The 26,402-nt window shown below is 41.1% G+C and overlaps 1 protein-coding gene across 4 annotated transcripts; it reads right to left on the bottom strand.

The window, feature by feature from the left end:
* Nucleotides 1-26,307, bottom strand: LOC113493767 (sorting nexin-27). Of its 4 annotated transcripts, XM_026871779.1 has the most exons (10): nt 25,972-26,307; nt 11,282-11,384; nt 10,683-10,956; nt 10,280-10,377; nt 9,640-9,886; nt 9,294-9,457; nt 8,633-8,822; nt 4,501-4,556; nt 4,337-4,450; nt 1-4,068 (listed from the first exon to the last, which is right to left on the bottom strand). In XM_026871779.1, the coding sequence occupies exons 1-10, from the start codon at nt 26,238-26,240 to the stop codon at nt 4,000-4,002; spliced, it is 1,584 nt and encodes a 527-aa protein (XP_026727580.1). In that variant the 5' UTR covers nt 26,241-26,307; the 3' UTR covers nt 1-3,999. The 4 variants fall into 4 exon arrangements, 3 of the variants coding, with proteins under 3 accessions (XP_026727580.1, XP_026727579.1, XP_026727578.1); XR_003400609.1 differs by lacking the exons at nt 1-4,068; nt 4,337-4,450 and having other exon boundaries at nt 4,487-4,556; nt 4,815-8,822; nt 25,972-26,305; XM_026871778.1 differs by lacking the exons at nt 1-4,068; nt 4,337-4,450; nt 4,501-4,556; nt 25,972-26,307 and adding an exon at nt 16,166-17,792 and having other exon boundaries at nt 4,582-8,822.
* Nucleotides 26,308-26,402: the final 95 nt, after the last annotated feature.

Here is a 26,402-nt window from a genome sequence, read left to right as displayed (position 1 = left end):
TTTTGTTAACGTCAAAGAAGAATAGCTAAAATTGTATTAAATGTGTTTTGTAAATGTGTGTACAATATTTTGGCATACAGTATAATTGACTTGACAATACTTTGAACCACGCCACCTGCCCGCATTCAAGAACAACAATATTGAATAAGAAGTCGCGATTCCACGTCACGGTTATGATGCCATATGGGATAAAGAGACCATAAATACTGCATAGTGGTAAATTTACCCGCAAACATATATGCCTTACATATGATATGGCATCCTGATCGAACCCTGGTGTACGACAATGACTTGACTGAGACCCAACCAATCAAACAGCACTTTTCGTCCCCCTTCACGTGCGGTATCTATTAAAGTGTTATCTATGATAGACGTACCTGACAGACATTCAACATCTTTATTGAAAAGGCAACGTTCTTGCATATCCCCGTCAGAAAACATACAAATCGAATTAATCGTATTACCTCACGATTTTTGATGAATATAATTATAAATATGGAAGTATAGAGACACATTTTCAACCAACTACAAAAAAGAAGGCCATTTAGCTATTCTCCTTTACAACGTAGCTTAAGCAATACAGAATAATCACAGTAGAATTTCTTAAAATAGCAACATTTAGGTGATATAATGTGTAAACATTTAATAGTGCTTTAACTGTTTAATAATGACAACATTTTTGCCGAATATATTATAGCTACTATCATATTTTACACATAACGTGCATTATATAACCGCTCATTTCATCACAACGAAATGTTGTCCCAATGATATTCATGTAAAATGTATTGCCATGGAAAGTTTTAAAGAAACCTTGTTACCTCTTGAAATGAACTATTTAGTAGTTTAAATGTATAACTTTCTTTACTTTGTGTAATATATGCACTTTTATACCAGTTTTCACCCGCAAATACTCATACAAAAGCGTTTTATAAACTCCAATGGCAACACTGAATAGCAGAGCGTATACATTTTATATTTCATTGATTCTCCGGTTACGTATTATCTGTGTCCAACAATTCGTTTGCTAGTGTTGCCAGTTTAAAGCGGACGCGATGTCTTCGAATTAGTTGTGGATTTATAAATATCGTTCGTCGAATCTGCTATACTATCGAAGCATCGTTCGTTTGTGTAAAATAACATTTTCCCGAGTTTTCGGTTATACTTATATCACACAGAGTAATATGAATAGAATTCTTCATTTCATATTTTTGTGCCTAACAACACTAGCTCCTCATCTTGTTCACGTTTTATGGCACCAACAATTTTTCACACAATTAATACTGAATTTCACTTCACACGTAACATATCGTTCAGGCTTTAGCACATAGCTATGCTAAGCGAAACTATACACGGGCTATAATATCGATATATTTATACAAAAAGGAAAATTCATAAGTTTTCGTGCTCATAGTTACTCACTTTTGGTCTATTTCTTGATTATTTATAAACATTTACCGAGACATAACGTTGCTTTATCTTATAAAACTTGCTCATATAAAATCGAATGATATAAGGTATAATAATAGATATGTAATAGTGAGGCTATCTATTAAAATTAACACGAAACAGTAGCAACAAACATCAAAGAACCAAGCTCTAAGCTTTACTTAAGCTTCGATTGAAACGGCAACGAAAAGTCACGATTTAATTAAAAAGAAAATAAACAAGTTTCCTTCTTTTCTGAAATCCATTATAAGGGAAAAGAATTAGATTACGATCAATACTTAAATATAAGTAGATGAAGATGGCTCAGTGATATGTCAGTCTAGTATCGCATAGCTTCGGAAATATAGTGTGAACAATCTTTAATTGATTTTCCTTGCATCTCAACCGTTGAGGAAACTCTCTTTAAATACAAAGATCACTCCGGCATTGATGTAGTCTTACTATTCCACATGTATTAAAAAAATACTTTTAAACATGTAAAACTTATCAGCCACAAATAAACTCTTAAAAAGACAATAGTATAAAGGCGGTTATTCGAAATACCTAACACATACACTTCACAAACTATATAATTGATTTTGCTTACACCATATTAATGATAATGATATTCTTAAAATGTTGATTCGTAAAAAATATTTACTTTAAAAAAATGGACACGTTTATGTAAATAAATGTCTATTATATTTAAAGTTTTTGTGTAACGACATTTTTTGTCGAGTTAATAAAACAATGAATGATCGTACAGCGCCATCTCTGAGTCAGCAAGTTAAAACGATGAAATTTTATGTAAATATTTTTTACAAACCACAATCTACAATATAATGAAGATTAATTAAAGTTAATTTGTAATATTTTACATTATCACGTTAAATGCGTTAATGATTCACAGTACTACAATCACTACACGAATATATTAAAATAAATCTAAATAAAATCATTTTACACTAAAGCTTTTAGCTGCACGCTGTAACGAAATTCATAGATCATTACGATTGTTCCGATTAGAATTAATTTTACTAATCGAATAAAGATTTTATTAATTTAAAACGAATTTAAAAATTTCGACTAATATGTTTAATGGGTTCATTAATATTTTTTTCTAAATAATTAGCGTACAGGTAAATAAAGGAAGCAGATCTGAATAAAATTATTTGTTAAGTAAGTACATAAAACCTAAATTAGGCTAAGAGAGACGTCGAATGTTCCGATAGACGACACTACGAGTATTGTGATATACGGTGACCTGTGAATACTGGGCCTCGATTCTGCTATTTACAATCGCCGATAAGTAAATGGAAATGAGATAATAATCGGCTACATCGTATGATGACAGTGTGAGTTCCGCCCGGTATTGATTTTCCAATAATAATGTTGGCAAAATGCTTAAGAGACTACGAAAAGTTTCAAATTTAATGCTATTGCCATTAATGCATCGGTAATTGTACTGGGCTCCTGCTCGGTTCCTGAATGGTAATTCTACGTTATCTATCGTCTAAAACACAAATCACATGTGTGATTAACTCGTTAGATGTCTAACGAATAGTCACATCGTTAGCTTCATCTTTGACAGGTCATTAATAGTTTTTTATGTGGATCACGATTTCAGAAACATGAGTATGATTTACTACATGAAAGATGTGACTTCACGTAAGTCAAGGTTTTAAAGCGACCTTAATAAATAAATGTGATCTGTACCTTGTATATAATTATTCGTATAATTTAATTATAATATAATACAAAAAATAATGGTATTTGACACAAATAATGATAATAGATATTGAGACTATTCTTAAGGGATAAAAGCTGAAAAATATTGAGTCGAATACATATAAAAAACTATATTTAATTTAGAATTTAGGTGTTACTTTTATTTACTGACATATGGGAACCATGACGCACTTTTTGAATGCGAAACCTATTTTCCAAGTAGCACAGTCACCGTACATCACAACACTTTAAACTACCCCCATAATTTGATTTAAAAATTCAGAGTACACTACAAATAAACTTCATAAGCATTGCTTTAAAACGTATCTAGTACATTTTATACTAAGATTAACTCTTCAATATTGCGTCCGTTTTGAAAAGAGATGTTTATACCCCCTTCCCTAATTAATTAAATTCATTAATATTTCTCAAACATTACGTTATAGAGAAGCGTGAGTTAGACAGAAGACTAGGTCTTTTCAATGTTCATGCAATACATAGTGTTACAATAATATTTAACTAAATAGTTACTGTCATTTTTAACTCCTCACTAACATCTTGTAAGAAAAATCGTGATTTATTTATTTAATACCATTATTACTATATAAGGATTGAAAATTTTATGATAAATAATTAATTAATCTTTACCATTATTTATAGAATAAGAATAATGAACTAATACTCGCACGCTGCCATTTTGGTAGGAATTTTATTTTTTGGCAACACTGAGTCAATGTTGCTAGATTTTTAATAAATTTTCTACTAAAGATGGCGGTGGTGAGGTGGCATAATACCGATTCCGTAGCCTATTTTCTATGGGTTGAGTGCGGCGGGCGACAGGTTTTATTCGCCGGTGTCCACCCAGTTCGCCTCTTCGGCTATTCTGTCCATGCAATTGCAGAGGAATTGGTACTGAAATGCAAAACGATATAAAAATGTATTATTTCTATGAAGTAACGGAGAGTCACATATGTGGATGTTACGACGACCATGTTGATAAATATATGTTTTTTCAGAAAACTGAGTCAAATAAAAAGAGGAAATAACAGGCATAGTAATATTTCAGTAAAAAAACACTTTTTTGTTAACGCTTAAACCTATCTATATATGGAAAGGCCTGCCATTTGAATAGAACATCTAAAATTGTATATGGGCGACATTGTTCGCGCGCATGACTCACATATGGCGTGAAGAGCGTGACGGTCCGCTTCTGGTTGTCGTGGCGCAGGTAGGTGAGGCGCGCGGCGGCCGCGTCGTCGTCCGCGCGCCACTCCCGCACCGCGCGCCAGCTCACCTCGGCCGCGCCCCCGCGCCCCCGCCCGCGCCCCCCGCGCCCCCGCCCGCGCCCCCGTGCGCGCCGCAGCCCTCGCTCCACGCCGACAGCTTCAGGCCCGACCAACCTGCACACCAACACATTATCTTCATATACAGCGTCGTATATACAAGGTGTCTCATCCGTTGCTCGTTGAGGTGGCTTCCAAGGTGCGTAATTGTCAAGTGTCTTCGACTAAGAGTATGCTCACACAACTCACTTATTATAATGCATTTCGGATCGTCAGGGACCGAAAGATTTTTTTATACAGTGCCAGGTAGCCCGGGGCGGGCCGCACCTAGTGCTACAGACAGTACAGACAGACATGCAGCAGCTCCCCACTCACCCAGCGTGAGCGCGAGCGCGGGCGTGTTGCGGCAGTCGGTCCGGGCGGGCGGGAAGGCCACGTGGCCGTAGCCCGGCAGCGCGCGCGCCAGGGCCAGGTAGCCCGGGGCGGGCCGCACCTAGTGCTACAGACAGTACAGACAGACATGCAGCAGCTCCCCACTCACCCAGCGTGAGCGCGAGCGCGGGCGTGTTGCGGCAGTCGGTCCGGGCGGGCGGGAAGGCCACGTGGCCGTAGCCCGGCAGCGCGCGCGCCAGGGCCAGGTAGCCCGGGGCGGGCCGCACCTAGTGCTACAGACAGTACAGACAGACATGCAGCAGCTCCCCACTCACCCAGCGTGAGCGCGAGCGCGGGCGTGTTGCGGCAGTCGGTCCGGGCGGGCGGGAAGGCCACGTGGCCGTAGCCCGGCAGCGCGCGCGCCAGGGCCAGGTAGCCCGGGGCGGGCCGCACCTAGTGCTACAGACAGTACAGACAGACATGCAGCAGCTCCCCACTCACCCAGCGTGAGCGCGAGCGCGGGCGTGTTGCGGCAGTCGGTCCGGGCGGGCGGGAAGGCCACGTGGCCGTAGCCCGGCAGCGCGCGCGCCAGGGCCAGGTAGCCCGGGGCGGGCCGCACCTAGTGCTACAGACAGTACAGACAGACATGCAGCAGCTCCCCACTCACCCAGCGTGAGCGCGAGCGCGGGCGTGTTGCGGCAGTCGGTCCGGGCGGGCGGGAAGGCCACGTGGCCGTAGCCCGGCAGCGCGCGCGCCAGGGCCAGGTAGCCCGGGGCGGGCCGCACCTAGTGCTACAGACAGTACAGACAGACATGCAGCAGCTCCCCACTCACCCAGCGTGAGCGCGAGCGCGGGCGTGTTGCGGCAGTCGGTCCGGGCGGGCGGGAAGGCCACGTGGCCGTAGCCCGGCAGCGCGCGCGCCAGGGCCAGGTAGCCCGGGGCGGGCCGCACCTAGTGCTACAGACAGTACAGACAGACATGCAGCAGCTCCCCACTCACCCAGCGTGAGCGCGAGCGCGGGCGTGTTGCGGCAGTCGGTCCGGGCGGGCGGGAAGGCCACGTGGCCGTAGCCCGGCAGCGCGCGCGCCAGGGCCAGGTAGCCCGGGGCGGGCCGCACCTAGTGCTACAGACAGTACAGACAGACATGCAGCAGCTCCCCACTCACCCAGCGTGAGCGCGAGCGCGGGCGTGTTGCGGCAGTCGGTCCGGGCGGGCGGGAAGGCCACGTGGCCGTAGCCCGGCAGCGCGCGCGCCAGGGCCAGGTAGCCCGGGGCGGGCCGCACCTAGTGCTACAGACAGTACAGACAGACATGCAGCAGCTCCCCACTCACCCAGCGTGAGCGCGAGCGCGGGCGTGTTGCGGCAGTCGGTCCGGGCGGGCGGGAAGGCCACGTGGCCGTAGCCCGGCAGCGCGCGCGCCAGGGCCAGGTAGCCCGGGGCGGGCCGCACCTAGTGCTACAGACAGTACAGACAGACATGCAGCAGCTCCCCACTCACCCAGCGTGAGCGCGAGCGCGGGCGTGTTGCGGCAGTCGGTCCGGGCGGGCGGGAAGGCCACGTGGCCGTAGCCCGGCAGCGCGCGCGCCAGGGCCAGGTAGCCCGGGGCGGGCCGCACCTAGTGCTACAGACAGTACAGACAGACATGCAGCAGCTCCCCACTCACCCAGCGTGAGCGCGAGCGCGGGCGTGTTGCGGCAGTCGGTCCGGGCGGGCGGGAAGGCCACGTGGCCGTAGCCCGGCAGCGCGCGCGCCAGGGCCAGGTAGCCCGGGGCGGGCCGCACCTAGTGCTACAGACAGTACAGACAGACATGCAGCAGCTCCCCACTCACCCAGCGTGAGCGCGAGCGCGGGCGTGTTGCGGCAGTCGGTCCGGGCGGGCGGGAAGGCCACGTGGCCGTAGCCCGGCAGCGCGCGCGCCAGGGCCAGGTAGCCCGGGGCGGGCCGCACCTAGTGCTACAGACAGTACAGACAGACATGCAGCAGCTCCCCACTCACCCAGCGTGAGCGCGAGCGCGGGCGTGTTGCGGCAGTCGGTCCGGGCGGGCGGGAAGGCCACGTGGCCGTAGCCCGGCAGCGCGCGCGCCAGGGCCAGGTAGCCCGGGGCGGGCCGCACCTAGTGCTACAGACAGTACAGACAGACATGCAGCAGCTCCCCACTCACCCAGCGTGAGCGCGAGCGCGGGCGTGTTGCGGCAGTCGGTCCGGGCGGGCGGGAAGGCCACGTGGCCGTAGCCCGGCAGCGCGCGCGCCAGGGCCAGGTAGCCCGGGGCGGGCCGCACCTAGTGCTACAGACAGTACAGACAGACATGCAGCAGCTCCCCACTCACCCAGCGTGAGCGCGAGCGCGGGCGTGTTGCGGCAGTCGGTCCGGGCGGGCGGGAAGGCCACGTGGCCGTAGCCCGGCAGCGCGCGCGCCAGGGCCAGGTAGCCCGGGGCGGGCCGCACCTAGTGCTACAGACAGTACAGACAGACATGCAGCAGCTCACCACTCACCCAGCGTGAGCGCGAGCGCGGGCGTGTTGCGGCAGTCGGTCCGGGCGGGCGGGAAGGCCACGTGGCCGTAGCCCGGCAGCGCGCGCGCCAGGGCCAGGTAGCCCGGGGCGGGCCGCACCTAGTGCTACAGACAGTACAGACAGACATGCAGCAGCTCCCCACTCACCCAGCGTGAGCGCGAGCGCGGGCGTGTTGCGGCAGTCGGTCCGGGCGGGCGGGAAGGCCACGTGGCCGTAGCCCGGCAGCGCGCGCGCCAGGGCCAGGTAGCCCGGGGCGGGCCGCACCTAGTGCTACAGACAGTACAGACAGACATGCAGCAGCTCCCCACTCACCCAGCGTGAGCGCGAGCGCGGGCGTGTTGCGGCAGTCGGTCCGGGCGGGCGGGAAGGCCACGTGGCCGTAGCCCGGCAGCGCGCGCGCCAGGGCCAGGTAGCCCGGGGCGGGCCGCACCTAGTGCTACAGACAGTACAGACAGACATGCAGCAGCTCCCCACTCACCCAGCGTGAGCGCGAGCGCGGGCGTGTTGCGGCAGTCGGTCCGGGCGGGCGGGAAGGCCACGTGGCCGTAGCCCGGCAGCGCGCGCGCCAGGGCCAGGTAGCCCGGGGCGGGCCGCACCTAGTGCTACAGACAGTACAGACAGACATGCAGCAGCTCCCCACTCACCCAGCGTGAGCGCGAGCGCGGGCGTGTTGCGGCAGTCGGTCCGGGCGGGCGGGAAGGCCACGTGGCCGTAGCCCGGCAGCGCGCGCGCCAGGGCCAGGTAGCCCGGGGCGGGCCGCACCTAGTGCTACAGACAGTACAGACAGACATGCAGCAGCTCCCCACTCACCCAGCGTGAGCGCGAGCGCGGGCGTGTTGCGGCAGTCGGTCCGGGCGGGCGGGAAGGCCACGTGGCCGTAGCCCGGCAGCGCGCGCGCCAGGGCCAGGTAGCCCGGGGCGGGCCGCACCTAGTGCTACAGACAGTACAGACAGACATGCAGCAGCTCCCCACTCACCCAGCGTGAGCGCGAGCGCGGGCGTGTTGCGGCAGTCGGTCCGGGCGGGCGGGAAGGCCACGTGGCCGTAGCCCGGCAGCGCGCGCGCCAGGGCCAGGTAGCCCGGGGCGGGCCGCACCTAGTGCTACAGACAGTACAGACAGACATGCAGCAGCTCCCCACTCACCCAGCGTGAGCGCGAGCGCGGGCGTGTTGCGGCAGTCGGTCCGGGCGGGCGGGAAGGCCACGTGGCCGTAGCCCGGCAGCGCGCGCGCCAGGGCCAGGTAGCCCGGGGCGGGCCGCACCTAGTGCTACAGACAGTACAGACAGACATGCAGCAGCTCCCCACTCACCCAGCGTGAGCGCGAGCGCGGGCGTGTTGCGGCAGTCGGTCCGGGCGGGCGGGAAGGCCACGTGGCCGTAGCCCGGCAGCGCGCGCGCCAGGGCCAGGTAGTCGGGCGCGCGCCGCACCTGCTGCAGCGCCTTCAGCTGGTACAGGCGCGCGCCCGCCACGCACACGCCGCGGTTCACGTCCTCCACCGCCTGCTCGCAAACATACATACACGATTAATGTACCACGGAACACAAGGCGACGCAAGGTGAAACACAGGGCGCAAATAATAAATATCAATTACAACTTCTCTATGCTTCTGTCCCGAAGGTTCAATTTTTGGGAAATAGCGAACAAGTCCACATCTCCGAGGCACCGGCGTAGGCAGGGCAAGATTTTAGTCCACGACTCTGAGACAGACGCTTTTGCCGCTTGTCGACACACGTCGCGAAGCGCCCATATCCACAGTGCGGGCACAATTCGGACCCGAACGTGAGAATTAGGCACAACATTGTCAAATTGCTTTAAAGGTGCAGTATCTCGCGTTGATGTCTTTTGAGTTTCTGTCTCTTTTTTTACAAATAGTTTTATTCCTCTGTCTCTTTTTCTCTTTCATACATAGTAGACAACAAAACCCTGTCAAAAAAACAGATACGACAATTATTTTTACAAAGCTAGCTGACCTGCCAGAAGATGAATGCAGCGGCCGTAGCGTCCTCAGCGACCACGGATATCTCAGTTCTAGGGTTGAACAGCCACTTGCGTATCGAGAGACAACTACTGGACGCCGTTGAGTAGTTCTGGATGTATAGTGAGTGTGGGCATTCGTTGGGTTGGAGTTTTCGTTCTGAGAAGAAAAGAAAGTTAGTCGGTGAATCTAAAGTGTTTTAAAACATATTTACGGTTTAAAAACAAGTTTAAAGTCGATACTGTCGGACATTTCAGACGATACAAGATATGTCCTTTAATATATCCGATTATTTTTAATAGAGTTTTGACTAATTTGCTATTTGATTTGATTTTACTCACCGAAATTATATTCCACGATTTCAAAAAGGTAAAAGTACTTCTGCACGGATTTCGAGAGGCCGATCTTCTCGCAGACGGCTCGGTAGACGTCGTCGGCGTTGGTCGACTTCAGTACGCTGACGGTCACCACTTCCTTGTCGGGAAGCAGGACTTTGAGGTCTACGGGTGTAGGATTTGACGAGTCATCGGAATCTGTGAGGAACTCTTGGACAGCGTCGGATTCCGCTATCACGCGGACTGCGCATACCTGGTGAGGAAGAGAAGAGGAATTCATTTATTTGCTTTTTATGTCTTGGTTTTCTTGACGAGTTGATATTGAAATATTATGATCCAGTTCGCAACAAATACTGTTTGTTCATTATCGATCATATTTTCTTTATAAAAACAATTAGATTATTTTATAAAGAAAATATGTCAATCAATGGGTTACAAGCCCATTTACCTGATTGACATTCCCGGAATATACAACCAGACAGATAGCATTGTGCATATTGTTATTGTGTATTTATATTGTCAGCTATAATTGTTTATAATTATAATGAATCAATTACCGACGTCTTATGTTCAACAACATTCATGGAAGGGTTAACAAGAATATTCTTTCAGATTCTTTAATGAGATGTACTATATTAAGTGTTACCTTTTCTAAATATTGTTCGAGACCTCTCCTTCTCGCGTCGAGCTGTTGTTCGCTTAGTGTGAATGGCCATTTGCCGGGCAGTTTGGGGAAATTAAAACCTGAAACAAAATATTTTAATTTCAATCATTGTTTAACGATTCTTAGCAACTAAGAAGAGATGAAAGATTTCTTTTTTTGATTTCCCGATCCCAAATTATCGAATAAAGAATATATATTAAATTGGATTATTTTATTAAATAAAGTGAAATTCGGCTCTCAATTTACGTATGAATACTATGAATCCATCCTGAAATTAATTTCCTTTACCATTCATGGATAAAGATCGTTTAACTTCGTTTATTCAGAGCCTGTCAAGATTTCGAAATTCAAGATAAGAAACAAATAACAAATAAGTATTGACTACCTAAAAACTCCTTCCTTAAAGTATGATGCAAAGCGGCGAACTCCCTATACCGCCTGCTGCACAGGTGTCTGCCGGCCATGTGGACGTTGAAGGCGACGTAGGACCGCCCCGTGTTCCTCTCCATGACCAGCCGATAGTCCGGGATGGAGACCGGCAAGGAGCGCTTGTCCGTGTAGTCGTATCTCTGGTAGACCGTCGCGCGGGAGTTGGCGGCGCCGCCGATCACGCCGACCGGGGCTGATCCGTCGTCGCATGGTTCTAGTCGTTCTGCCTCCTAGAATGACGAGATGGATGAGAGGAATGTGCGTTTTGTAACATTCGGAGATAATTTTCCTATTTACTAATTTTATTTAGGGTCTTTTAGAATTTGAACCACGCAGCAGCCAGGTCGTTTTTTTGTATAACGCGACTTGTTTGGTAGATATAATTTACTCGGTATTTTTAAGGACGCGCTTTATGCTTCATCACATTTATCGAATAATTTCGCAACAATATAAATCACTCGTTTTTTTTTCTACAATGCAGTTGGCTAGAATTCCCGCCTTGAGATACCCCTAGAAAAACGGCCAATTTAAGTAGTTAAATTAAAACGAACTTACTCTTTGTGTGACAGATATGACAGTGAGGGTAAGGCAGTCGCCTCCGGACTTGATGAGATCGACCACTTGTCTGTGGGTCGAGCCTTCGACGTTGACGCCATTACTGCAACAACGAAACATTACGATCAAGCATGACTAAAGTCTTGATATTGGTCCAGATAATATTGTTGCAAAATATTTCAGCATCAGTGTCACCCAATAAATGGTATGCATGTGAATCTGGTAACACTGGAAGTAGGCTGCAACTTACTGTAAAGGACTAGGTAGACACTGTAAAATCGTAGTGCTAGAAGAAACATTACACAGTTTATCAGTTCAATTCTGACTAGGTTATTTTCAATTTTCTTGTTGCTAATGCGTCGAGTAATTAATCAGAAACGAATAATGGAAGATCATCCAATTTTAAACTTTTCTCGAAATCTTCTATTGTTATAAATGTAATAACATACATTCTATCTAAAGGCAACAGTGTTGCTCTCGTATAACATATTAGTCAACACATTACATCATATAGCGCTGGTTTGTTTGCGAATAACGGTATGTTTACACGACATGCGTAACAAACTAGAGACCAATGTTTGATGAAACATTATTGAATCATAATTATCTCTTAAATTACTATGTTGTAGATCTTAATTAAGATATTTGAACTGTCCAGTGTAAATAGTTAGCTGTATTAAGATGAGATAGGGATGGAGATAGGTAGTTAGATTAAAACATGTGGATATTTTGAGTATCTATTGTAAGATGATTTAGGTTAAAAGTTGGGTCGTTTTCTTTAGTGGAAGACGTTTAAAAACTGGTCAAGTATGAGGGTTTTATCACACGAATTAAAAACACTAGTACTATACTAACTATTGGGTAAGTTGCCTTAAAGAGCACGTTTGACAAATCAATAAGTGACACAAATCAAAGTAACTGGCAGAAACTTTATTTTTTTTATCATTTTTATCCTTATTTTTTTGCATATTGAGTGCAAAAGTAGTTTCCAAAGCCATATCCTTTAATTCTTGATAATTTCCGGATTCTGCCAAGGTGAACGAACTTTCTAACGCATCTGACATCTCCCTTAGGTTTAGTTTCGCTTCGGTAGTTAGGTTAGGTTTTACGAAGCCGTATTGTTAGGATTAAGTAATATTACGACACTGTACGTGTCTGGGCGATACTCGGCGATAGTGTCAACAAAGTTGATGATTTTATTATTATACATAGTTGGTACACCCATGAGAAAATAATAAGTCGTAGTGACAAAGAAAACAAAAAAAATAACTTCAGTTTTTTTTAATATATTCATAATTTGTAGAGTACCAGCTTTGGCGTACTAGAAGAAGGTTTTATCGACCATAATTCATGCGTTACACAAAAACAATGCAATAAATTATAGTGTCTACTACTTTAGTTGCAATTAAAAAAAAAACTTATCCTTTACAGTGAAATATGACATTGTTACCTAATTAAGAAGAGACCTTTCTTGTATGGTTAAGAGTCTTTATTCCTATTGCGACATTTCGCCAAATGTTACGCCTCGTTTTGGACACATTTTTTGTGGCTATTTGTTTTATGTTCTTTGTTTTGAGGGGATTAGCGCTGTATGCCGAGATACAGGTTCTTCCTAGTTCGGCTACAGAGGCTCCCACGTTGTGTTTTATACCATACTAGCCGATAAGATTATGTAACTAAATTTTGTATCTTTTTGTGAAATAAATTATTTTCTTAGGTATATTATTATAAGTATCTTTTTTCATTCACGGGCTAACTTCATGTGAAGAGACCCGGTCACGGCGGTTCAGGTTTAGTCAGTAGGTAAGAGTCTGGCACTACCCATTTCGTCTCCCGAGGGAATGGGTGTCCATAAGGATTCCGGACCCCACCTTACCAAAGAAAGAGTTTAAATATGGATATTACCAACTTTCCGTAGCAGCATTGTTTTAACAGAATTTGTAATCTTTTCGCGTTACTCATGGGTCTAAGGCTAAGCTCAGGCTTAAAGCAACAATGTCAAGTGGCGCTTCCTTATCTTCTTGTATAATAACAGTCATATCATAACAACACGTGCTTAATTCTAATGAATATGGTAGGTACAAGTTATAGGCACAAAGTTTATCATCCAAAAACATTTACTTACCTCGCGTCAGGGACTACAGATAAGCTTATTATTTATAAATAAATCCATTATTATTTACCTAGCATTCACTAACGACTCCTCAGTTTCCAAGTCATATATCTCGAAGTCAGTGCTCGCACAGTAATAGAAACAATAGCGAAATTTTCCGACACCGCCCCTTTGGACCGACATATTGGAAAACACATTGACACAGGCACGAACACTTATAAAAAGTTTCTTGTCACGGCAAAAAAAAAACAAGATTTTTTGTTCTTGTGAAAAAGGATTTGATTTACTCAAAATTTTACAACTTTTACAATTTCATCGATCTATGTAGTTTTAAAACTTTCGAAATTTACTTTACCACTACCCTACGTAGGCATATCATAGTAAAATCAACAAGAAGACCGTTAAAACTAAATTATCTCAGTGTAACAAGAATATCTAACACGCGCAAACAGTTACACTAACGAACTAATAATGAGTATTAATTAGATTTATTTTAACAATAAACATTGATATTTGAATTGCGACGTTGAATTATATGGGTCATGTCCGTTGATGACAGATGATTAGATACTGTTCTGACCTCTAATACTTTACTTGAAAGGTAGTCGTTCACGGGCTGCGCTATAATTAATTATAACGCAATAAGTTGAAATATGTCATCAGGGGTGAATCTTTGAAAAATGTGCCTATGTCAAGAGGTGTAGTTAATTATATCTTGACTTTCAGTTGTCACTTCCTACTTATCAAGTTCACTAGGTCGTTATTTATTTATCAATTTTAACTTCTTAAATATCTCATTAGTAGAGAAATAGAAATGCAATTTGATTTTAGGTGACGCCCTACATCGTCTAGTTCGCCATCCTGCTTTCCCAACTGCAACAGTTTTAGTTTAGTAGGCCCACAAAACAATCCTTATATAAAAGGATTAGGATGTTTATGTCTTCTGATTTCACTGAGGCTGGCCTCTGTTAAAAAAATCTTACTGCCAAAATTTGGGAGGAAACTAACCAACAATATCATATTGAAATAAATGAAATAAATGCACGTGACATATCAGATTCGGTATACACTAGTGCTCATTCAACAGTACCTAATTAGATCGGTGTTGATAAAATCATACGGTACAATGATATAAAACAATGCTTCAAATTTGAATCAATCAAACACGTTATCGTTAGCGGGAGTGTTGAATTTCTTGGCTGGCAGATAAGCAACGAATGTGTAAAATATGTGTTAGTAGATTAAAAGTACGCAATGATGATCTATTTTGTAGTAGGTACAACCGGTTTTAACCGCCGGATAATGTGAACTTTGACTGTGTGTACACGGGTAGAGGTACTTAACCTCTACTCTGTGATGATGACGACTAACGAATGGTTTTAGTGAGGTAAGAAATCCACTATCTCCCGTCTTTGTACTCCCCAAAAAACCAAGATGGAATAGGTTCTTCAGGGCAGCTACAGGGCCGACTACTATGCATTAACTCCTGTTATTGTTTAAAATAATTATCTCGATCGTGTGATACATATGCGATTTCAAACTTTATGCATAATATCGCTACTCGCATGAGTAGTACAATGCGTAGTATTATTTGAAAACATTACAAATACAATCTTGTTATTTAACAACAACAGCTATTTCATTGCCTATACGACAATTGTAATTCAATGTATCATTGTAATTACTACGTATGTTACAACTAGTCTCAATTTACCTACATACACGTCTGTTTGGTAATATTTTTTCTTTTCATTAGAAAAAGGCCAGTTGCTTGATATATTTTTTCATTATTAATCTTTCAAGTAGCATCAGAAATACATCATATTCTATAGAAGTATCTAGCTAACACGGTGCATGGTTCATGATAAAAGGCGAACAGAAAGCGGAGCCTTATATCGACGTATTTCTTAAAAATAATATAATAATTCGCTTTTTTATTGTAACCTTCAGAAACTTCGTGCATAATGATCGCTGAAATGTATAATGAGCTATAAATGTATAATGATTCTTTGCAATGTTATGCGTGACAAATTTTTAAGTGTCTGTCCACTCAATGATCCCCATCCTGCCCGCCTCGAATCCGGAAGCTTTTATTACAAGTACATTTATTAAAGTAGTTTTAAAGAGCGAACTAAAATAGTCACTGGACAATAATTTAATCACCATAAAGCATTAAAATGTAAATTAGTTCAATTCCTACACTAAGTGATGTCAATCAATTAAAAAGGGACCGAAGGACAGACTAAAAATACGTCAAGTGCGAGTCGGACTCGCGACACTGAGGACTTTGCACTATTGACTGAAAAAAAGTAATCGGTTGAGTGACGTACATTTAAAGGTGAGGACTCAATCCATATATTTTGGTATTTGGTAATTGTCACCTAAAAATGATCGTAAACCGCCTTCCCTAATTCATCTTGTTTTATATTTTTGTATTAGTTATAACGCCAACAGAAATACATCATCTGTGATATTTTAGCCGTGTAGCTATCATGGTTTATTTATTTATTATGCATTACAAACACGTTTATGAGATACAGCTTGGTGACAGACGGACAGACAGCGGTGTCTCATTAATAGGGTTCAGTTTTTACTTTTTAGGTCCTCAACGAGATAAACAGATAAACTTCTCGTCCAAATTGTTACCGATTAACATACCAGATAAATAGGTAGGCATATAGATTTGCCGGTACGTAAGCATTAAGAATACTTTCTATTTGATCGTGCAGATAAGAGGGCTTGAAATACTCGTTTTAATACAAAACACATACCTTGAGTCCAGCAGACGGTATCTTCCTTTCTTAACAATCTGCAACTGCGGCTCGTACAAACATTGCATGTTGTTGAACATTGTGTTTAAGCCCAGCGATGGGACTGATTATTTTGGGGGGTAAGGTTGAATTGGTCGCGCTAAGGTCAGTCTCACTCAGAAGTTAACACAACTTTAACGACACCAGTGTTGTGATTGTGTATCGGACGAAATTAAGTTATGTAAAGACTTGTCCGACTTGTATCACGTCACTTGAAATATAAAAGAAAGTGATTATGGAGCTGTTAGGTGATTAAAGTTTATTTTTGGGTTTTGAGGCGATACTAAGGCATGTTGAGGTAGGAACTAGATAGACCACTACCGGAGATCGTGGCATGTTGCATCGCGTATCTGCGGTCCCATAAAGAGAGAAGAAATCAGGATTTTTTTGCCCGTATTGGTACCTCTCCACCTTTTAAAGCACACAGTTCTTTACTTCAACAACCTAATATTTGTTAGGTTCCCACAATCCTTAAATAAAGGCACAATGATTTTAATCTAGTTAAAGTCAGAATAATATTACAATTTTTTACTCTTTTCCAGAAGCATGGTCTCCATGACGATTTTTCCGGATTATATTAGGCTAAAGTAACTAGAATAAGTATCGGGCATTAAAATGAAAAGATACATCCTACTTATGTCCTTTTAAATTATTGCCCACATTTTGAAAACATCTGGACAGTATAGGCATGGCTACGTATGAAGAATTTGATATCTTACCCAGCAAAGAGAATCAAGGCTTTTCTATAACCTACCTATAACCCACTATCAAAATGCAACCTACATATTAACATCAAATTCGGTAAGTCCTTGTGAAATCCTGACTCACACGTAGGAGGATAACTTGGACAATAAAGAACAAATAAACCCTAAAATACACGGACTTACGACCGCGGACCGCTTTCACCGTGTTAAGCTGAAAACACTTTCACTGCAGACGCGACAATTATATTGTTGCGTTTTAGTACTTACAATGGGATGTGAAACGTACATTCAAATGCTAAAAATAATGATTCTGGTAAATATGAGTCAGGAGTTAAGAGAGCAAGCTAGAAAGACAAAGAAACAGTTTCAACATCGGCAATTGCAGACTAGTAGTAGTGAGAATACGATCTATGTCAAAGGATAAAAAATATACGGTATAACGACTTGTAACATGAATTACTCCACAACACAAACATGCCACATATTTTAACTTCCATTCAACGCAAATCTACTTAGTACTTAACGTACAGCAGTTAATTGCTGCTTATTAGTCAAGGGCTAACACACAGCAGCTCATTACCCCTATACAGAACCGGAACAAGTCATTCAAAATCATGAACAAAGCCATGTAATTTACATAACATGTCCAACATTTTAATGGATTCGTACAAATTGTTGTGGATAATTTGAAACCAGTCATTAGTTTTTACTTCCTTCAGTATTTTAACTGTAGTGGGTGGAAATCAATAGTTAAGAACTTTTAATTGAAAACGCCTTGGCACCAAGTAGAGAAGTCAAGACAATTGACAGTCGAGTTTCGAATGAAGTACAAAGAAGTCTTGCTTCTGAAATGAAGTGAAATTATTTATTCTGCAAATAGGATATTTTATCACATTTACATGTCTTTTTTGAGAACGATGGAGCCGACATTTCTTAGCTGACTACCCTAAGAAGAAATGTCGAAACAAACTCAGGGGTCGCAGTCTCTTTTAATCTAGACAATTTTCAAATTGAAGTGTATAAACTAATGCAGAGTATTTCAATAAATTCTGAATTTCTTCTTTTTAGTATAAATCGTAATATATTGTAGAAGCGTTACCGAAAGGGAGAGAAGATTCTGTAGACGCAGCAATAATTTGTTTTGACGGCTTGCCTACGTTTTTCAGAGTAGGAAGCAAAAGTCTTGCCAATCTTAGAGAACGGTCATTGATAAAGGTCATTCAGACAGGCCAACGTCCAGCAATGAACTTTGATAGGCTGAATTGATTGATTTCGCTCCGCTACTGTCATTGAGTGTACTCTCAACTAATAGTTCAGATTTTCGAGTCATATGCCATTTAAGAGGAAAAAATAATACAAATACTCTACGCTAGATAATACAGAATATATGATACGCAATCTCCAACAACGACAGTAATGAAATGGACCTTTGAACCGTATCATGTGTGGTAGAGCCGCGAGAGCGCGAGCACAATGATAATAATTAATGAAATCAATTAAATTGGTTGAAATTATTCAATTAACCAGTTACTCACGTGTTAGGTCGACTACTAGGCAATGTTTAAACGATATTTCATTCCGGCGTTATCTATTATTTGTATGTAGGAGTAGTACAACTAGCATTGTCATTGTACATAGTTTAACGCGACATTATTTCTACTCTAAATGTGATACGTTCCACCCAAAATGAAACAACCGATTTACCATACAACCAAAATCTGTAGGGGTTGCATCGAATGCTTCACACGTTTTTATCATCAATCAAAAACTTATCGTATGCAAATAGGTATAACGGTAACAAAATCATGACTGAACGCCCGTGTTGACAGTGATCTAGAAAAATTATGATACCATCCATCCAAAACGACTGTAACGACAACGTGTTGTTGAACCACTTCAAAGCGCACTAAAATATGACACAGAACTAAACAAAATACACATAAAGTAAGACTACTCGATAGAAACAATTAAATAAACTAATATCGAAAACACAGAGAGACCAGCGACGACCACTGATAATATTGCACTATGAGACCTAATATACAACAATTGTGGCCATTATAAATAGGTACTATATTTCGCAATAAAAATAAAGATATTCTAACAAGTATTTACTTTAATAAGTGTTTAACAAGCAAACGAAAGATAATAAAGTGTTGATTTACAACGTCATATTTAAAAACAGGATGTAGACATTTTTGAGTAGCATGACCCGTTGATTTGACTGCTGAAATTTGATGATTTGTATCAAATAGGTAAATTATAATCATTCCAAAATTATGCGTATTCGCTTATCGGTCACGTAATGCAATTAGCGAAAGACGTAGTTTAATTATCAAGGAAAATTAAGCCTGTTATTGTAAATGCTTATCACGCCAAGATGGGATGAAATCGAATTGGTGCGAGGTCGAGAAAAGATTGCACGTTTGCATTAATAAACGTAATGCAAGAGATGTGATCAAAATGCGTATTCATTGGAATCGTACTCATTTCTCTCTCTAATCTTTGCCGTGTTAGAAATTTCTCCCGTATTGCGATCATGAATATTTCAATCCGTTCGTGAGGTTCGGCCTGGGAACCTTAGCATAATAACTGGCCTTCAGTAGTTTGACTGAATATGGACGAGTTCGCGAATACTGATTGTTAATGAATAAATTAGATTCCAGTAATCTTCAAGACAAATACCAGAATATTCGTCTTTCTGTGCCAGTGGTTAAAATGGAATAGTCACCACAAGACCTTTCTTTGGGGAAGGAAAGAAGTTTAATGTAACAATGTGAAATATCCCTTTGTTTTTCATCTTTTTAGCACAAATGCGAGCCATCAGTCTTCGTCAGACACCTATAAACATTATGAGCAGCCCAGCTGTTATGTTATAACCGTTAAACTGGCCAGATATATTTAAAGTTTATTGTTTAACAATACATACGGTGTGTGTTATCTTCGTTCCGGACTATAAATAGGATCACCACCCTTGAATGTGCCTCCAGCAATCAATTTGGTTGGTATTGTTATAATTCACTGGCGTACATGGTTTTACGGGATTTTTGATAACAATGTAGAATCGATCCAGATAAAAACGGGGAGAAACCGATGTAATGACAACGGGAACTAAATAAACTAGAAACCTGCATAATATTCTTATAACGCACTCGGTATACGGAAATTGTAGCTACACACAAAGACGCTAAATAATATTTATTTTATTTTAATTGTCTGTAAGTTTTATATTTACATTTAACTTCTCAGATTGTATCTGTGAAATAATCAATGTTGTACTCTTAAGAAAATCAGTCTTCTGCATCATCATAAAAGTGTGTAGCATTGTCCCGAGTACCAATTATGTTATACTAGCTGTTGCCCGCGACTTCGTTCCCGTGGGTAGAAGATATAAGTTATGATTTATACCTGCCCTATTTTTTCACATTTCCATTGTACCTATCTTCGCTCCTATTAGTCGCAGCGTGATGGTTTATAGCCTAAAGCCTTCCTCGATTAATGGTCTAACCAACACAAAAAGATTTTTTCAATTTGGACCAGTAGTTCCTGAGATTAGCGCGTTCAAACAAACAAACTCTTCAGCTTTATATATTAGTATAGATGGGAGAATATCCATCGCAAGTCTTTGATAAAATGACACTCCGGCAGAAACTCGTTAACGGAGCGGGTAATAACTGTTTGACGTCATTACGTGGCGCCTTCAATGATATTCTTAGTGGGGAAGAAAGGCTGTTTACCTTTGTCTATTGGCTTTGAAGTTTTTTCTACGGCAGCCTGTTTACTATTATCATAATGTATCGTTTTTGAAATACCTCTTCATTCTTTTAAGTTCTTTTTGCGTTATCATCATCTAAAGGAAATACATTTCATTACATCTAATCAAAAGACATTGAAGAACTCACATGAATATCGTAATCTTAAGTAAGATTCAAAAATAAATAAAACACTACAAATGATCTAGGGTACTCTCATGAGCAAGAGGTGCTGAAACTGGAGCGTAGCTGATAATGCAATAAAAACATAATGTACCATTGTGTAATGCCTGCATCGGCGATTGTGCAAAACTATGCAGTAGGTTGGTAGCTTTCTTATTTAATATATTGTATCTTATCGTATTTTGAGAATTAGAGAATCGTTGAAAGATTTCCGGCATATTTCTATGAATTTTTTGACCTTCTTAAACTCTCACATGTAAGTCTACTTTTAATAAAAGAAGTTTTGACTGAGTTTTTCCCAAATGAATATTGGTTTCATGGGCTTATACAATATTTGTATGCCACCCTTGGCCTAAAATAAACCAAATATCCTAATGTCTGTCAATTAAGTGTGTATTGAATTTCGTTCTAACGACATGGGCTCGGCTTGTTTTCACTTTATTACATGGCATATAAGTAGTTATAACTTCACATGTCCCACACTCGCAGATAGACCAGTGTTTGTTCTTTACAAATCTCCTTCTACATATCAAGTCATCGACGCACGCCCCAGTTAACAAGCGCAATAGTTGTATATTGATATCGTTTGCGAAACAATTAGCAATCGCTCTGTACTCCTCCACTGTCCATTGTATCATTGTCAGCAATTTGTATACAATTTGCAATTATTACACGCGCTACATTATAATTAACAGTCGTACAGAATAATTACTACTTTAATATGATGTACATTTTTATTTATAGATTTGGTGTTTTTATCAGGAGTCGTCACTGTCACTTGACACGACACGACACTTGGACGAATAATCAAAATTAAAGGATTATTCGTCTTTCTGCGGGGAAGCAGGTCCGGGTGTTTACGCCTTCGGCTTGAGTAACGCAGAAAGTGTGTGAGCGACCTTGTCTTCGGACCAACACAGAAGAAAGTCGTAGTCGTAAATCGTTGGGAGTCCGATATATCTTTGAGACAGCATTATCTTTTACAGAAAAAAAAAATCGATCTGGGCACTATCCAGTTAATATGTATTTTGTTGAGGGATGGAACAGCTAACTCCTGAAATGAAACTGTTGACTTGTATGAAGGTACACGCATGATATAGAGCGGCACCTGTTATGTGGTAACCCAGAATTCCCAAAAAAAGTTATTGAACTCGCAGTTGTTATTGAAATTATATACTTTGCATTCAGTGTACAGCTGAGCATAAGGTATTAACATGAAGACAAACAGAACGAAGAACGGATGTTATTAGTCAAAACTTCAAAAATACAAGTGTTATTACCAAAACAATTGCATACGTATTCCGAACTCACATCTGCGATAATACTTTTAATATATTCTTTATTGCAAAGCACTAATAATGATTTTTGAACGTTCGGTCTTAAATAATAATTATCGTTTTCGCTTATATTTAACAGGATATGTATTATATTGTTAGGTATTGATTCATTGTATTAATTTAAGCGATCAATCAGTTACACAATCAGTCTTACGATTTGTTTTTCATTGAAAGCAAATAACGTTCGAATAATTCTGTTGCTACTTGGCAGCAATAACATCTGGATCCCTTAAATGTTGAGTGACATTTGATTGATCGTAATAAACATGTATATTTGGTATATCAAAGGTGAATGAAGGCTTGGGTATTAAAACAATATTCTTTACAAAGTTTGCTGTTAAATTTCGAATTCGAAATACATTATAGAGATATTACGTAAAACGAGTTATAATTGTGGCGAAAAAATCGCAAATATTTCGCTATTTTTCCTTTTGTTTTTGCAAGACACGTCATAAACACTGTTCCCGGTTTCTGTTCGCCATATCCATAATTAATGTGTTCTGTCTTTGATTCACAGTTACTGAAGCGAAAACAAACCTTTTCGTCCTTCTCGGAATATAGAACAACTGTTTTGTATGCTAAGGAGGTTGTAGTATAGGTATACACGAATTGAAATTGGGTTTCGTTTTTGTGGATCTAGTGATGCGAAACATTGAACATACATCTAGATGTTTTGAGTAGCGGCTTATCTTTTCTTATCTTGTCTGAGTTTCGAATTAGGCTTTTTATAGCTTTATGGAAAGGAAAGGTAGAGCCCTTATAAGATCAGTTCGATATTCATTATTTTATGTTATTTATCTTTGTGTCTCATTTTCATTAAGGGTTTGTATTGATTCCAGATCTGGATCTAGAATCAGTGTGGAGTCAACACAAAAGCTGACTGCGAGCAACCGAAGATAGAACTCGATGGCGAGCAATTGGGGAGACATATGTCTAGCAGTGGACGAATATGGGCTAATGCTGATGATAATGATTGACTCCAGACTAGTCCAGACTGTTTTCATTCCACTGGGAAACCTAATTTAAATAAATTTTATTTTTCCGTTAAGTATTCAGATTGCCTGTTATGTAAAAGCTGATAACTGAGTCAAGGTTTAGAGGAAACCTCAAGAATGCTTGTTCTACATGACAGTATATCGTGAATTGTTTTATACAAGGGAAAACAAGAGAATCACTTGAGACTATCATATGTTCAAGTAGATAAGGGTGAATAAAATTATCCGAAAAAAAATCTCAAATTAGTAGGCAGGTGTTATTTCATAAAATCGTTATGATCTCGGTCCAAAACCAATGATCAGAGATAAAGACTGATGGCAGATTGTCAAAATGGAATATAATAAAATCAACGCTGACACTCTTTTGGGTTCTGCCCGCCCACACTTAAGTCGCAACTAACATCTCAAAAGGATTTCGGCAAAAGCATTAAATTAAGCTTTCTCTATGAGGTAATCCATTAAGATTACACGTTAATATCAGTCGGATCGTGGGAAGATAAGCTTAGGCTATTAGTGAATGGGATTCATTCACCTGTCTGCTCATTAAGTAACTGAGTTATTAACGTAGGACAAACTTCAAGTATTTCTGTCCTTGAGACTAAAATCGATAGGGCTAAGGATTTTCCGATCGCTTTTGACTCCTGACGTAAGACTAGAGTCTTTGTAAAAGCGAGACAGCGCTCTAGATTAGGCGTAGCGGCGTCTTGCTCACACTCAAACTTTTATTGATTTTGTATTTATTCCACAACTCCTCTTGCTTATGGTAAATAAAACAAACTATTCTATTTATCATAATAGGTTGTCACAACATTTACAACTAGTTATACAATGAAAAAAATAAAAATATAATAAATATTACACCAACATAAATACTTCTTGCTTGAGCTTTTTTTTAGAGATTTTCGAACTAGTTGTAGTATTATAAGAAGCATAATCTTATTACACAGAGATACAAAAACTAGTTATTCTCCAGGACAAGTATGTTAATTTCATACATATGTAGACTTTCAATAGTGTTTCCTGTTGTCTTATTTTTAAAGTATTTCTTACTTATCAAAGTAAATACTCACATCAAATATTATAGACTTAAAACTATAAAATAAAATAACATTTATTTTGTAAGAAGAATTATTAACACATCCTTAGATTTTTTTAAAAGTTGAAAGTAGTTGTGCTATTTATAATTATGTAGGATAGTAGCAAAAACATATTGAATTTTTTATTGTAAGTCACAAATATAGAAAAGTAGGAAAAAATGCCTTTAATGACTAAAACTAACTATAATTGACGGGCCTGTTGGTCTAGTGGTTAGTGACCCTGACTGCTATACCAGAGGTTGTGGGTTCGATTCCCGCCCAGTACAAATGTTATGTGATGAGCATGATCATTTGTTCTGGTGTCTGGGTGTAATTTATCTATAATATGTATGTATTAAAAATATATAAGTAAGTTTATCAGTTGTCTGGTTACCGTAACAGAAGCTCTGATTAGCTTGGGATCAGATAACCGTGTGTGAGTTGTCCCAGGATATATTATTATAATTCAATATTTGGGTGTAACTATAGACTGAGATTTCTCATATTGCAAAATGGTTAAATTACTTACATACACAACCTCGGCTTAATTGAATAACAGATAAGCTTTATTTGATTAAAGTCAAAATATGACCTTAACTTTTTATCAAGGAGGCTAGATTTAAAAACATACCTAACATAAAGTTTTACATATCTATTATATATGTATATATGTTTATGATAAGTTATGCTAAGTGATGTTTTTATTCAAAACAATTTGTAAATTAATTAACAGATTAGTAGGTTTGTTAACATGCTTCCAAATGTACTAACAGTGCATTCGGTTCAGACTCTTCCTAGTCTCAGATTTGGACTGATTTTTCCCAGAAAGCTGACAGACTTAGTATGTGTTTTGATACAGTAAATGAGATCAGCTCTTTACACTATTTGAGGAACGGCGTAAGCTTCAATCAGGGATACTTACAACCTGCTCTATCTATTATTTTATGTTGTCAAATGTCATCGCTTTTTTAATGTAGGTATGTCAGTCTTAAACTTGATCTCATAATTATAGTTACATACCAATATTGTTAAAACAGAAAAGTGAATTGAGTAAGATGTCTGCTGATGTAAAATGAAACCAAACTTGTAACACATTACTGAGTATTTTACAAGTATAAATATATTTAATTACTCTACACAACTCTATTTGCATTTTATTTGTAGTTGCTATTGTAAGACACCTGAATACATGAAATAAAATCAATACTACTTCAAGTCTCTTTAACAAGCCTTAAAAAATGATATAATATTTTTATCTGCAAAATAAAGGATGTAGGTCTATGGAAATAATACACAGTTATCTGTCATTGAAAACCATTGACTCTGATGGAAACAGTAATCATGCCCACACATACCTACATAAATCTTAATAAATTATACAGATAACAGAGTAAAAAAAAGCAGACTTGAATTAAAGTTTAATACAAATAATCCAAGATTATCATATTTAAGTTATTCTGATAATTTGAAGTTAGGACATCTAAACAAGTTTGGTGTGATTCATCAAACATTATGTAAATCAGCATGTACAAAAATACCGTGTCAGCTTTTGGTAACGTCTCGTTAAGAATAACATTCTGAGAGTTTTTAAACACCAAGAACCGGCGGGAAATGCGTTGCTATGTTAAGTAATACAAACAATAATGGGAAAATCCAATGGGAACCAAGATTGTTCTGCCTAATATTGAGCGATGGAAAACATGTAAATCTAAGTACTTACACTTCAAGTATCCGGTCCCCCTTCCTGATCCCTGCCTGCTCTGCCGCCCCGTTCTCCAGGACGGCGCTGACATGCTGCAGAGGAGCATAAAGTTCACCGTTAATCGATCTCAACTGCCCACCCTCCGACACTTGACCGCGCACGTTAAAACCAAATCCAGTCTCAGTTTTATATATAGTAACGCGACGGGGCCCATTGCTGGGCACGGTAGTCTTATTATTTCTTTCCGATCTTATAATACTGTTATTATCGGTTTCTGTCTCAGCCATTTTGAACAATTTTCATCACAGATAAATAACAAATTGACGTTTGTACTAAGGGTGACCAGACTATTTTCGAAACAAAAAAAGTAAACTGTCGGTGTGCATGAGCAATATTGCCACATTATGTATAAATCACAACAAAATTAATAGTTTATGAATACATTGTTT

This window comes from Trichoplusia ni, chromosome 5 (genome assembly GCF_003590095.1).
Source record: "Trichoplusia ni isolate ovarian cell line Hi5 chromosome 5, tn1, whole genome shotgun sequence".
Lineage (NCBI taxonomy): Eukaryota > Metazoa > Arthropoda > Insecta > Lepidoptera > Noctuidae > Trichoplusia > Trichoplusia ni.
Note: the sequence above shows the minus strand (reverse complement) of the source record. Positions and strands in the feature narration are given on the sequence as shown.

Coding starts and splice junctions, on each gene's coding strand:
- LOC113493767 (XM_026871779.1), bottom strand. CDS start 26,240: ATGGCTGAGACAGAAACCGATAATAACAGTATTATAAGATCGGAAAGA. Junction 9,887..10,279: donor TCGAACAATATTTAGAAAAG/GTAACACTTAAT, acceptor CTTCCTCACCAG/GTATGCGCAGTCCGCGTGAT. Junction 9,458..9,639: donor AATCGTGGAATATAATTTCG/GTGAGTAAAATC, acceptor TTTTCTTCTCAG/AACGAAAACTCCAACCCAAC.